This window comes from Eubalaena glacialis, chromosome 20 (genome assembly GCF_028564815.1).
Source record: "Eubalaena glacialis isolate mEubGla1 chromosome 20, mEubGla1.1.hap2.+ XY, whole genome shotgun sequence".
In the NCBI taxonomy this organism is placed as follows: Eukaryota; Metazoa; Chordata; class Mammalia; order Artiodactyla; family Balaenidae; genus Eubalaena; species Eubalaena glacialis.
In genome coordinates, this window is record NC_083735.1 from 9,542,060 (window position 1) to 9,556,462 (window position 14,403).

Genomic DNA, 14,403 nt, shown 5'->3' on the forward strand with positions numbered 1-14,403 from the left:
TTCACAAAAATAAGGCAGCTTTATGCTGTGAAAACATTAGCTCTTTGTCAAAGGTTATGTTCTTCTGTCCTCATCTGCTGTCACAACCTGTCAGCATCTTCTTTAAAGATCAGTTTTTTCTTCGTAGCGACACCTACATGCGGCTCGTTGGCTGTCCAGGTACGGCTTACAGCCTAAATGTATAACGCTGTCAAACAAGAGCTCCACGGTGGTTTCACATGCCTGCACATGCTGAGCTAGCCCTAGTGTTTTCTGCACATCTCGGCAAATCTTGGAGAGGCAATACTGAAACTCCTCATCACAGTCGTTTTTGCTTTTGCCGCAGGTCTCATAGCACCTGTCGTGTTGGTTGCAGCACTTTGTCAAGGAAGGGATGCCAATGTTAAGATGAACACCAAACAGTGGGGAGCCACATCCATTCGGTGGGGAGGGTTTATATCCATAACGTGGAAAAGGCTTAGATCCGTCATTGCACTTATACTGGCAGAGCCCGTCCTCGCCTCCCAGAAGGTCCAAGGTGGCGTTCAGGTACGTGTCTATCTTGTGAACGCCGTTCCGGATGGTCTTCAGGGTGGCTCTCCAGTCGGTGGTCTGGGCCTGCTCCTGGCACCTGAAAGCGGCGGTCAGGAGGAGAAGGACGGCGAGCACGGGCCGCAGGAGCAGGGCCATCCGCGCAGCGCCGGGCCGTGCTAGGCCGCACGGGTCCCCGGAGCCGCGCCCTAGGCAGCGGCGCGGGCCCGAGGCTTGGCGACAGCGGCCAGCTCCACGCCCATGCCTCCTGCCCGGCTGGGAGTCGGGCCCTCGCCGCCTGCAACGAGCTCCCCCTGGGAGACAGTGCCGCGCTCACCTTTTTAATTGCAGTCATTTCCCGGCTTAAGTATTATGGAAGCGAATAACTTGCATTACAGTCATTTTAAGTAGTTATTTTGAAAAGAAATTCCAGGAGATTCAGAGTCAACTGAATGTTTCATGCCTTGAAAAGAGGCATCCTGCTTGCCCTAATCCATCTACAACCCCCATCACAATCTAAGAGTTGATCACTGCAGATTAACTGAGATTTATCTAGAAGCTTTTGGTACTTCTCTCTCACTAAAAATAATCTCTTATTAAGATGGAAATACCCCAGGGACAGTCTTTAGTTTGTGTTCAATAACTCAGTGAGGGCAAATGGGGATGAGGCGGTTAGGAATGAAGGTCCAAGGAGCAAAATAAGGCTCTAACTGATGAGATGAAAGATGCCTCCAACCAGCACTGTTGACCTAGGACTTGACCTTTCGATAATAAAATGGTTACAGCACCACACATGTAAAAGCTAGCACTACACATCGTGGCCTTTTAAAATTGCCTAAGTACTTTTAATCTTGCAGTATCTTTTTGCATTTTTATTAGGTTAGTTTTCTCTACTGAGAACCTTAAGAAAAAATCTTGCTAATTTTCTCCTGGTAATGATGAAAACAATAATAACAAAATCTGAAGGAAAAATACTTGCATTCTTATATAAATAATGAGAAATGAATGGTGAATTTACCCGTGGTTATAGAATCAGTATTCTCTCTCTACATGTGCAATTTGTAACTTAAGGGCTACTGAGCTGCAGTTTGGAAGGACAGGAAGAGGCATCTCTCCATGAGTGGTTATGTTTTTGGTCTACCATAGATGAAGCCAGGTTATCTTTGGAGCAGGGGAGAATTCAAGTTTTAAAGATAGGTTAAGTATTTCAGGACACTTGTTTACCTGCTAGCGCCTAAGGCAGAAAAATCTCAAATTGCTTCAAGATAAATCCTTTGAGAGTCTTTTACTTACTCAAGAGCTGTACCTAGAACATTTCCTTTGAACAGTTAAATTCCCTCCGTCCACCTGAGGGCTTCAATCTCTCATTATTCCGAACTTGCTAAAATCAGCAATAATGTCCAGTGTTGCCAAACCAGTGGATATGTTTTAATCTTCTATTTACTTGGCTTCTTAGCATTGTTTCAAACAATTTTCATCCTGGAAAATTCTCTTATCTTACCTCCCCTGGCACTACAGGCTGCCGCCTTGAGTTCTCCTTCTGAGTTCCCTGGCTGTTTTATCTGCCTGTTCTTGACCTCAAGATGTTCAAACTACTCCAGACTCAACTGGAGGCTGGATTCTGTTGTTTCTCAAATCAGTCATCAGCTAAGCTATATTGTTTTCCGACTGTGTGCTGGTTTCTGTACAGATTCTGGGGATATAATAATGAACAAGACAGAAAATTCTGTACCACAAGGGACTTACATTATGTAAGGGGCTTATATTATGTCCCAAATAAATAACTAATATAATTTCTGATCGTGTTAAGTGCTTTCAAGAAAATAAAATGAGCACTGGGAGAGAGAACGGTTTGGAGAGGCTGCTGCTTTAGCTAGGGTGCTCATGGAAGGCTTCTCAGGGGAGGTGACCTTGCGCTGATCTCCTTGTGCTGAGAAGGCAGGAATATGAAGATGTGGCGGAAGGGTATTTCAGGCAGAAGGAGCAGCACATGCCAAGAAGCGTGCTTGGATTGTTCAAGGGTGAGACAGAGTGATCGAATCTCATTCTAGATCCCATCGATGGTTTCCTTGATTTTAAATATCACCTGTATAAAAAAATGTCCCATGCTTCTGTAATACATCACTTCTCCTGATCCAGCAGACAAGCTGACCTGTCCCTTGGGCTGTCTGTTGGCATCTTCAATGTAACAGATCAAAAATGGAATGTTTCCCCTTCCGAGCTTAATCTGTTCTCCTCTTGCATTCCACACCACTGTAAATGATAGGTCCCTTCCGACAGATAACTCCCTTCTCCCCAGGCCTTATGACCTAACCAATCACAAAGTCATTTCCTTTTTATCTCCAACACAGTGAAAATCTGTATGCTGCTCTCTATCTCCCAGTCGCCTGCCCGTCCAAGCCGCCACCATTGTTTGTGTGGATTACATCAAAGCTTCCTCCCTCTGTCTGCCCAGTCCTCTGGGAGGAGCCAAGTGAAGTATTTAACATAAGTCAGACCTTCTCACCTAAGCATCTTCAGTGGTTTCCCACTTGGTTGCTACTTCCTCTCAAGCTGCAGTGAAATGGGCAGCTTGGCCTTCTTTTTTCGATTCTTTGAATGCCCCGATATCTTCCCAAGTCAAGCAAAAGCTTGACTTTTGCGGTTGACTGGCCAAGAGGGATATGATGTTCACTCTGCCCTTAGCTAACTCCAGTCATGCTTTAATAAAGTTCCAGCTTAAGCGTCGTTCGCCTTCAGGGGCCAGCCCGTACCCCGTCCTAAATCTGATCCTCTCTCCCCTCTCTCCATTATTCTCTCTAATGCTGTTCTGTTCTTTTCTCCATAGCACCTTTCCAATTTGTAACAGTGAGTACTGCTTTGGGGTTTTATTGTTTTGTGCTTTCTCTGTGAGGTCTTCCTGTTAAACCTCCCAGAGGCTAACACAGAGGCTCCCTGCCCTGGGTGTTCAGTCAGTATGTTGCTGAGTGGATGGTGAATAACTAAATGGAATTGGCCACAATTAACTTGTTATTTCTGTTTCCAAGTGTTATTTCCATGGTGATTTTGATTACTCTAACATATCAAAAAACCAATCATTTCAATTGTTTGCATCTTACGAATGAAAATGCAGAGTTTGTTCAAAAAATATGTTAACATCTCTTGCTGGCTTTTAAGCGTAACACAATAGCACTGTAAGAAACAAGTATAAATACTGTGAAAACAAAATTTCAAATCCACTTCTAAGTTGAAAGGCACGATTTCCAATGTAACTGGCTTTGAGTTATGAGACGCTAAACCCTGTGTTTTTGAATGACAGTTCCAAATTTATATCTCTTAGCCTTTGCTTGCACTATGCAAGTCATCTTTCTTTTTTTACTTTATGAAAAGTGCATGTTGCTTTCAGGTATAATATCATTTTACCTGTATCCTTTCTGTGTCTATCAGCGGTATTTTCCATTTCCCTAGTCTTTTATAAAGTAAACTTGTGTAATAACTAACATCCCTCAATGAAATTTCCCTGAGGATGGGAACATAGAGACAGACTCATGAAACATTAGAGCTGAAAGAAAACACGGAAATAAATTAGCCCAAGGTATTTACAGCAGAAAGAGGAGAGGAACAAATACTGGTAGAAACAATCTTTTTTATTGAGGATTGCTTGGCGTATTGCAAAGCTAAGACACTAAATCTTCACAGCGATGTTGCATGGAGATATTTCAGGTGAGAAGATGGAGGTTCATAAAGGCTCAACAGCAAGCTTGCCCGAGGTCCCCAGGCATTGAAAGCAGCTCTGTTTAATCCCAGTTCTGCCACCCACCACACCTTGAAAGTCACTTAACCTTTCTGGACTTCACTCTCCAGAACTAAAAAATACAGGACTTGGACTGCATTATTTAATTTTCTCATCAATAAATTTCTGTGATTTTTCTAACAGGAGCCTTCTATCTTATTTTTCAGTTTGTATCCTCTAATAATGATACCTGACTGTTTTCCCTTTACCACAAATTATGTTGTGTCCTTTCAGCATGAAGGATGTTGCCAAATTAGCCTAAATACTATTCTTGTCACCATTTACCAAAGTTTGATTTTGTAAGTAAACATAAAAATGTTAAGTGTACACTTATAGTATTTACCATTTAAGAAAGTGAAAAATCCAATTCAAAGTTTAAAGAAAATATTTCAAAATAAATATTTTTGACCATATATATATATCTTCCTTGACTTACAGCGGGGTTATGTCCTGATAAACCCATCACAAGTTGAAAATATGGTTGAGTAGAAATGCATTTGATGCACCTAACCTACTGAACATCATGGCTTAACCCAGCCTACCTTGAACATGCTCAGAACACTAGCCTTGGGCAAAACCATCCAACAGAAAGCCTATTTTACAGTAAAGTGTTGAATATCTCATGTCATTTGCTGAATAAGGTACTGAAAGTGAAAAACAGAACGGATGTCTGGGTCTAGAATGGTTCTAAGTACGTGGGCAGTTAGTTGACCCTCATGATTGCGTGGCTGACTGGGAGCTGAGGCTGCTGCCACCGACCAGCATCATGAGAGGTGATCTGCCCACATATCACTAGCCCAGAAAAGATCAAAATTCAAAGTATGGTTTCTACTGAATGCATATCTCTTTCACACCATTGTAAAGTCAAAAAATTGTAAGTCAAACAGTTGCCGAACCCAGGTCTGGCTGCTCGCCACTCGAAAGTCAATTTTCAATAGACAAGTGTTGGTAGGAAAGGAAAGGTTGCTTTATTTCAGAGCCCGGCGACCTCGGGAGAGGGTGGACTCCTGTCTGAGAACCAACTCCCGATTGCTGCTCAGGGGATAGGGGCTTTTTTTAAAGGGGAGTTTCAGGGTTGTCTAGGTGGAGGGCGGGAGCAGAACAGCGTAGTCAGTTCTGACAGTCATCTTGAAATCAGTAATGTGGTGGTCTGATCAGCATCACCTTGGTTGTTTTAAGTACAGTTAATCTTTAGTTCCAGGGTTTGTTCCCATTTCTTTGAGTCCAGTTCTCAGAACTATATGAAGTGGAGTAGCTTATGTCATGGCTTCAATTTGGTCATCATGTAGTCATCCTCCTCCACCTGGTGGAGGCTTCAGTATCTGCAAAACAGCTCACAGGATATGGCTCAGAATATTATGTATAGCCCTTAAGGAGGAACTAAAGGTTCTTGACTATGCTTAATGACTAAACTATAATCATTTGGTCTCCTTTGACTGTTTTCCTTTGTTTCTGCATTCTCTCACTTCTCTGATTAAACTTATTCTTTGGCTAAAGTTTTTCCACAGACAAAAGGCAGGCTGAGGACATGGCAGGGCAAGGACCATAGGGTCCTGCTCCGTTTCAAAACCAGTTGTAAGTTGGGGACCATCTGTAGTGTATATTTTAAGTTTCAGATTATAACTACATGTAACTAAACACATGCACATGTACATACACATAATGAAGATATCTGAATGTCATGTGAAATGCATACGTGAAATAAGTGAGACCCTATTTCTCATTAAGAATTTATAATGGAAAAGAATCTGAAAAAGTATATGTGTATACTATATATATATAATTGAATATATATATAATTAAATATATATAATTAAATCACTTTACACAACATTGTAAATCAACTATACGTCAATTTAAAAAAAGAGGAATCTCAGTCAAAAGCATCTTCATAGTTTGACATCTACCTCAGTTCCTGACTTGGGTTCTCTGTATTTCTCAGTATAACTCCTTCCCCTTTAGAGCAATTTCTACTGTGTTCTGTGAACGCTCCATATCCACTCTGACCTCCATGCCTTTGCTCACACCACACAGTTCCCTTGCCTGGGGTGCCCCCTCTCCACCAGCCCCTCAACTCCTCTCTACGTACCAGAATTCATCTATCCCTTGAGACTTTCAAGTTCTTCAAGAAAAGTTTAGAGTTATTGTCTTCTTTCCTTTACTTCCCCCTCCTTAATCCCTCCATCATTCTCTTCCTTTTCCTCCTTTCCTTGTGGTCCCTCCTCCTTTTCTTCTTCCTCCTTCGTTTATTTATTTATTTTATTTTTTATTTTATTTTTTAAAGACCATTTTTAGAGCAGTTTTACAACTAAACTGAGAGGGAGGTACAGAGATTTTTCACATATTCCCTGTGCCCGTACATGCACCGCCTCCCCCATTATCAACACCCCCTACCAGATGGTGCATTTGTTACCAAGGGTGAACCTACCTGGACACGTCATCATTACCCAAAGTCTGTAGTTTACATTGGGGTTCACTCTTGGTGGTGTACATTCTGTGGTTTGCACAAATGTATAATGACATGTATCCACCATTATAGCATCACACAGAGTAGTTTCACTGCCCTAAAAGCCGTCTGTGCTCTGCCCATTCATCTCCTCTCTAACCCCCCGAACCCTGGCAACCACTGATGTTTCACTGTCTCCATAGTTTTGTGTCTTCCAGAATGTCATATAGGTAGGTGAAAGTGTATAGTACATTTGTCCCTTGGTATCCATGGGGGATTGGTTCCAGGACCTGCCATGTATGCTAAAATCTATTCATGCTCAAGTCCCATAGTTGGCCCTCTGATATCCACGAATCCTGCATCTGCAGATTCAGCCAACCTCAGATTGTGTATTAAATTTGCCATCTGAGGTTGGTTGAAAAGTACAGATGTGGAACCCACAGATTCGAAGGGATAACTGTATATTTATTCAAAAAAAACTTCCACATACAGGTGGACCCCTAAAAGTGGACCTACACAGTTCAAACCCATGTTGTTCAAGGGTCAATGTATGTAGTAGACTTTTCAGATTGGCTTCTTTCATTAGTCATATGCATTTAAGTTCCCTCCATGTCTTTTCATGGCTTTTTAAATTCATGAATAATATTCCATTCTTTGGAGTACTAAGTTAATTTATCTATTTACTTACTGAAGGGCATCTTGGTGGCTTCCAAGTTTTGGCAATTATGAATAAAGTTGTTATACATATATGTGTGCAGGTTTTTGTTTGGACATAAGTTTTCAGCTCCTTTGGGTATATACCAAGGGGCACAGGTGCTGGATCGTATGGTAAGAGTGTGTTTATTTTTATAAGAAACCACAAATTTTCATCCGAAGTGATTGCACCATCCTGCATTCCCACCAGCAATGATGAAAGTTCCTGTTGCTCCACATCCTCACCAGCATTTGATGTTGTCAATGTTCAGGATGTTGGCTACTTTTCTTTATTTTTGATAACTTAAAAAAATTAGATTCTTTTGGTTACCAGAATCACTTAAGGAAAAGAGTGTCCTTGTTAGGACGAATATGTACTAAAATTAGGGAGCCATGATTATTGGGACTGGTTACTTTCTTAGTGTTTCCCTCAAGAGCTAAGACGTGATGGACAGAGGTGTATGGGCTCCTTTCTGAAAGGCTGCTCCATCTCCTGTCAGTACCAGCAGGCCTGTGAGCCCACCCCTGCATGTCCAGCTGCTCCCCTCCCCCTCTGAGCCTCTGCTCCTCCTATTCTCCCTTGGCTGACTGTGTCACCTAACGCCTGCAGACTGCATAGTGGTACCCTTTCAAACACAGCTCTCTCCACTAACTGCCTCCTGTCTTTTATACATCAGAGCTACAGCTCTCAAAAAAGTCAATGCTAAGGGCCCAGATATATATTTTTTAAATGCAAATCCATAAGTTATTTTCACGGGAAGCATGGCCTGATTTGGGCAAGATACCCACTGTTGGCCCACACTGGTAGACAAGGAAGGCGAGAAAGGTCGTAGCTGGACTTTGGGCTGGGAGGTTTCCCAGAGGAAGGCATGTGGGCAGGAGGACATGGAAAAGAAGATCTCTGTTTCACTTTCACATGTGTTTTTTTGTGCTTAAAGAACCTATTTTCATTGTAGAGCATTATGATAAGACAAAAAATAAATACAAAATACAACCACTACTTACACCTTACAGTTTTACAATTTGTCACTTACAACTTCCTTGAAAGACCCCCTCTTGGCTGAGAGTAAAAAAGTGGATTAATATAGTAAGAATGATGTGGGCCCTGAAGATTTATCAGCTAAATAAATAGGATATGCAAACTAACCTTCCAACTCCACTTTCCTCCTTTCTCAAACAGAAAAAGTAACAGTTCCCTCACAGAGATTTTGTGAGGATTAAATTATGTAACAAATATGAAAAGACCTGCCATAATACATCACATGCCATGATTCCCTTCTTTCTTTTATTAATATTGCATAATTCCTTATACAAACTAAATTTCACACATTTTTGTAGAAATGAATAGAGTACTAATTAATATTAGATTCTTACTCTTTTAATATTTGCAGATCTACAGCTCGATGCTTTGTGTCCACCTAGAGAGGTGGGATAGGGAGGGTGGAGGGAGACGCAAGAAGGAGGGCATATGGGGATATATGTATACGTATAGCTGATTCACTTTGTTATGCAGCAGAAACTAACACACCATTGTAAAGCAATTATACTCCAATAAAGATGTTAAAAAAATATATTTGCAGATCTATAATAATGAGGAACAAAGGAAAAGCAGTGTGATATATTCAGTTGAGACCATATAAATAAAAATTATAGCATGACTTTAAGTAATTTATAGTTTTTTCAGTGATTTTTAATATCTATGATCTCGGCACTAGAGGTGATATGCCATTATGTCTTTAAAGAGCTATAGTTAATAATTTATAATGTGTAAAATTGAAACATTATGCACATATTATATCATTGTGTACTAATTATTATTTCTTCCAAATACCTTGCAGCTGTGTGTTTTCAAAATGGCCATCAGCATTCTGGGAGAATTGTTTTATAATAGTCAAAAAATCATCTGTTTCTTAATTACACATTTGCAAAACATCTGAATAAGGTACAGAGTGAAATTACAAACACAGATTTTGATTTAATGAGAATTTTAGGAGTGACCATATCAATTTGATTTACTGATATATTATTAATTTTAGACTATGAGTATCACAAAAATTCTCAGGGAATTTAACATTTCTGCCCTGCTAGAATACATAAAGAAGAACTAAGCATTCTCTTATTGTATAGTATCCCTGTAAACAAATATTAATAAAAGTATGATAAAAATATATATGATAGACAAATCATTCATATTAAATATTATTAATTTAATAATGTTAATATTTATATATTTTAACTTTTGTATAAGCAAATAATAGTTATTAATTTAATAATGTTAATATTTATATATTTTAACTATTCTGTATAAGCAAATAATAGTTATTAATATATATTTGGTTGAATATATATATTTAATATTTATTTAAATTAATTTAAATTTTAAAGATTATTTAATAACATATGAATACATATGTAATGTATGTATAAGTGAAAAAATAAATATATACATAAAGTATATGATACATGCTGACATCATTTATATTTATTGTATTAGAATGTACTTAAATACAAGCTTCTGAAATCACTTATAAACTATTATGATAAAAACTTTCTATGGGTACTCATTACTTAGATAATTAATATTTCCTATTTTTTAAATCTACTAATTGACAAATAAGGTTTTAGAATTTAAATGTATTACCTCTAAAATAAAATACTTAAATATCTGATATTTAAATATAAAGTAATTATATATATATGTATAATCCTGAAATCAATTTTACTGTACACTGACTTTGAGATATTTTTCCCCTTTTCTCTCATGTTTCAAGGTTATTAGACTAGTACTTTAGATCCTATGCAAAGTAGTAATATAAATTGACCTGGTGAAATGCTATCTTTACTGTTAGAAGACCATGAATAATTAGGTATCCTGCAAGACATCTCTGAGTAGGCCCTAAAAATTATTCATGAATCCTAAGTCCAGAGTCCTTAAATTCTCACAAAGAGACTAGAGCGGAAGTGACAGGCTGTGATACCTCAAGCTAAGGCAGCTTAGTCCCTGGGTGACAGTCACTCTGCATTTGTGGGGGCCAGTGGAGGTCCGAGACATCTCTTTTGGGTGCTGCCAGGATACAACCAAGTAAACATCTTCAAGGACGGTATGTAATCGGACAGCTAAAAGGACAACTCTCAGGGATCTTGTAAAAATTTCAGTGCTGTGAATTTATACTGATTTTGTACTAACATATTCTTATATTTCATTTTATTTGGATACCAAATAAACATCTTGGTTGAACTTGAAGATACATAAAGAAAATAATTCCTCTTTGAATATTTGCTGCCATGGTGATTTTAGCAGTTGGAGAATAATTATTAATGTTATAGCCCTTATAAGAAATCTACTTGTTTTTTGCCTCTGTCAGAAAAAAAAAAAATCAGTAAGAGGCAATGGTAAAGAAAAGTAAAAGCTTAATAGTGAGAGAATTTGGAGTATTTAAAATTACCTGGACCATAAGATCCCTGCAGGTAGTAGTTGGAATAATGTTAGAAAGACAGGTTTTGAATGCCGGCCAAATAGTCTTTATTTGTTGTACAATAGAGAATCATTAATAATTTCTTGAAAGAGTTTCTCAATAATGCATTTATTACATTAGTATAGTTTATTACGTTAAAAGCTAAAATATGATTTAAAAATAAATTACTGTAAACTAAGAGATAGTTTAAGACTATGGCCTTAGAATTGGAAATAAGTGAACGTGGATAAAATCAAGATATGAAAATTATTATAGTAGGCATTCAATTTCTAGTGTTTTAAAAGTCAGAGAATTAAAATATGTAATGATAAAAGAGAGAGAGTCCAGACAAAAATGTCTGGCATTGTATTAAATTAAACACTTGGAAAATCCATCCTGGACTCTCACACACAAGGCCAGTTGTTTGTGGACTGTTTCATTGTCCATCCATTAATCTGAGGTCCAAACAATGCACATCAAAGCAATGTGTTTTTAACAACTTATTTCTATGTAAACTATCCATTTTAAACCCTAATGTTGCGATAAGAATTTATTATCAAAACGTCAACAATTCTTGTTAACCTATTTCTATAAAGCTTGTCAGTATGTACAAAAACAAAACCAGTGACTGGTAAAGACTGCAAATATTCAGTAGAAAGAGAAAAGTACCCAAAATTCTGTTATGCATGTAAAAATGTCCCATGCGATGCCCTTTAAGTGAAAATAATCCTGTTATAGCTAAATGAAAGAAATTACTACAATATCAAAATGTTGTTGAAATGAACATTTAATCAGGTTACTAGTTTTTGAGGAAGGAGTAATACGGATGCTTCATCCTTGCAGAGATAAAACCTCTTGCAAATCAAAAAGGGGAAATGCATTAAAAAGTAGGTGTTGCTTTTCATTTCAGTACAGCCTCAGTCCATTAAATGCTGAAGGACAAATGTCAGTGTTGACTTATTTCAAACTGATTATAGCAGAAAAGCCTGAAGTTTACAGTATCCCCCAAACACATGCCTAGCATGGGTGTCTGTCATCTAAAGGTCATTGATAGAGTGGAGATATTGATATCAAGGAATTTCACCCAGAATGTGTTTTGTGTATCAACCTTCCTGACTGTTATGCAACTAGAAACATGTCACCTCTCTGAAGGTTTAAAATGATAAGAATTAGTCTCAAAAATTGATACAGCTGAAACATGTCTTCAGGTCTCTAAAGAAATAAATATCAACAGTAAAAGTATGTTTTAATACAGCACAGGAGCAATTTCACTAAAAAATGTGTTTCTTTAAATGGTTTCTATTTTGGATTATTATTTCAAAGGTATATAAACTAAATTTTATTGTAAAATAATGGCATCTTACATGAAGATTTAATATTCAAGTCAATTCATTGTTTTAGTGCTCTGGAGGTGGCTCATGGCATTGTGTGGAAAGCCTGTGAATCTGGTCTTTTTACTGCAGGAAAACTACCACCAGATGGTATTTGAACTAAAGCCTTATGGTTGGGACCATATATTATATTCATTTTTAATATAAAAGGAATTTTATTATTAAGAATTTTAAAAAATTATTTTTAAAAGCCTCACTTCAATTTACAAACCCTTTAATATAAAATGTCTCATTAGCTCATTGCAGGAAATGTAAGCAAAGGAACTTGGATTTTGTAATCAATTGAATGTAACTCTGTCCCCAGTTTCCTTTCCTGGAAAATGGATTTAACATTATCTCCTCATGGGATGGTTGTATGGATTCAGTTTAGAATGTGTGTAAATGATGCTTGGAGTTTCTAGCCAAGAGTAAATGTTTAATTTTACATTATCATCATCGTCATCATCACTATTCTTAGCACTTCATTTACAATGATTTCTGATTGTTTCAGTAATGTAAATGTTGTCTCCACTAATTTATTTGTTTATGGTCTCCTTTATCATAGAAGTAGTTGTTTATACTTCTTTTGTGTTAGTTGCTTCCTTTGCTAGGGCACTAGTCTAGCTATATAATTCGTTAAAGAAAAAGTTCATTTTGAATTTGAATTGACAATCACAAGACATGTCCTCAGAGAACAGGATAATTTTGTTACTGAACCACATTTGGGTCCACTCACCTGCACGCAGTAAAGCCAAATTTACTGACACCGGGTTGTGGTGAAGGAAAATGCAGTGTTTATTGCAGGGCACCAAGCAAGGAGTCCAGGCAGCTAGTGATTAAAAGGCCCGAACTCCCTGAAGTCTTTCATGGAAAGGTTTTTAAAAGTGGGGTGAGGGGAGGTGGGTTGTGGGGTCCATGATCAGCTTGTGGACATTCTTCTGATTGGTTGGTGGTGAGGTAATCGGGAGTCAACATCATCAACCTTCTGGTTCCAACTGGTCTGGGGTCTATGTGCTTATGGGCAGCATGCAGTTAATTTCTCCCACCTGGTGGGGGTTTCGGTATCTGCAAAACAGCTCAAAGGACGTGGCTCAGAATATTTTTTATAACTCTTGAGGAACTAAAAGTCCTTGACTTTGTTTAATGGCTAAAGTATTACTAGTTTGTCTTGCTTGACCATTTTCCTTTCTTCCTGTGTTTTCTCACTTCTCTGATTAAATTTATTATTTGGAACTTGGGGAAGGTCTTGGAGGCTAAAGTTTTCTACCGACAAGAAGAAGGCAGAGGACATGGGGGGATCTGTCCAGGGAAGGCCCAATAGGGTCCTGCTTGGTTACAATTCGATGGGAGAAGCATGTTCCTTACTGCTCTACATATCTCATAAGAAACTTGTGAGGATATAATGAGATAGTGTGAATCAGCATGCTTTGAAAAAGTCATTTGATTATATATACATTAATATAATTTACACATTTTAAATCTAAATTCATTCGAAGTCTTTTACAAACCATCTAATTTATATCTGTTCATCCACTTGCATAACTTTATACCTTGCTTTACTGTCAATGATGGGTCATTAATCTACCTATGGAATACTCCAGTTTTGATTTTAAATTCTAAGGTTTTGACTGCAGTTTCATATATTTATTAATATCTATGGCATATGTCCTGTGAGATCTGATGTATAATTTGACAAAATTAGAGTTAAAATGATATTAAGCCCAGTGATTCCTCTTTTGAAAATGTTTCTCTGAGGCATTGAGATCCTGCTTGAAACAGATGGATCTCCATGATTCTTTGCAACTTTAAAGCTTCAGTTTTCAGAGAAGTTAATTGTTCATGATGCTGATGGAATAGGTAGTTGGGATTTGTGGAGCTCATTGTTTACTTGTGCATAACCTGTTTGTCACCATATTTTTTCTATCATTATCCCATTATAAGCCTATCTCTGTTTCAGAAAATCAGCCATATTTTATATACATCTCTCATCACTTTTTTGTTATCTTCTGCCATCTGCAAGCTGTTCAGACTTATCTATTTCATTCTGTGCTCTCAAAGAATTCCAACTAAGTACTCTTTTTTTGAAAAAGTAGGCAACTTTGACATTACTTAAAAAAAGATCCAGAGTGTTTTGAGCTGATTTGCATGGGTACCTCC

The 14,403-nt window shown here is 37.9% G+C and overlaps 2 protein-coding genes across 2 annotated transcripts in view; one reads left to right on the forward strand and one right to left on the reverse strand.

Moving 5' to 3' along the window:
• CSMD1 (CUB and Sushi multiple domains 1) overlaps window positions 1–14,403 on the forward strand; it is a 1,818,880-nt gene that overhangs the window by 1,283,903 nt on the left and 520,574 nt on the right. The window lies entirely within an intron of this gene.
• Window positions 3–723, reverse strand: LOC133081331 (group XIIA secretory phospholipase A2-like). Its single transcript, XM_061177438.1, has one exon. The coding sequence runs from the start codon at window positions 667–669 to the stop codon at window positions 103–105; it is 567 nt and encodes a 188-aa protein (XP_061033421.1). The 5' UTR covers window positions 670–723; the 3' UTR covers window positions 3–102.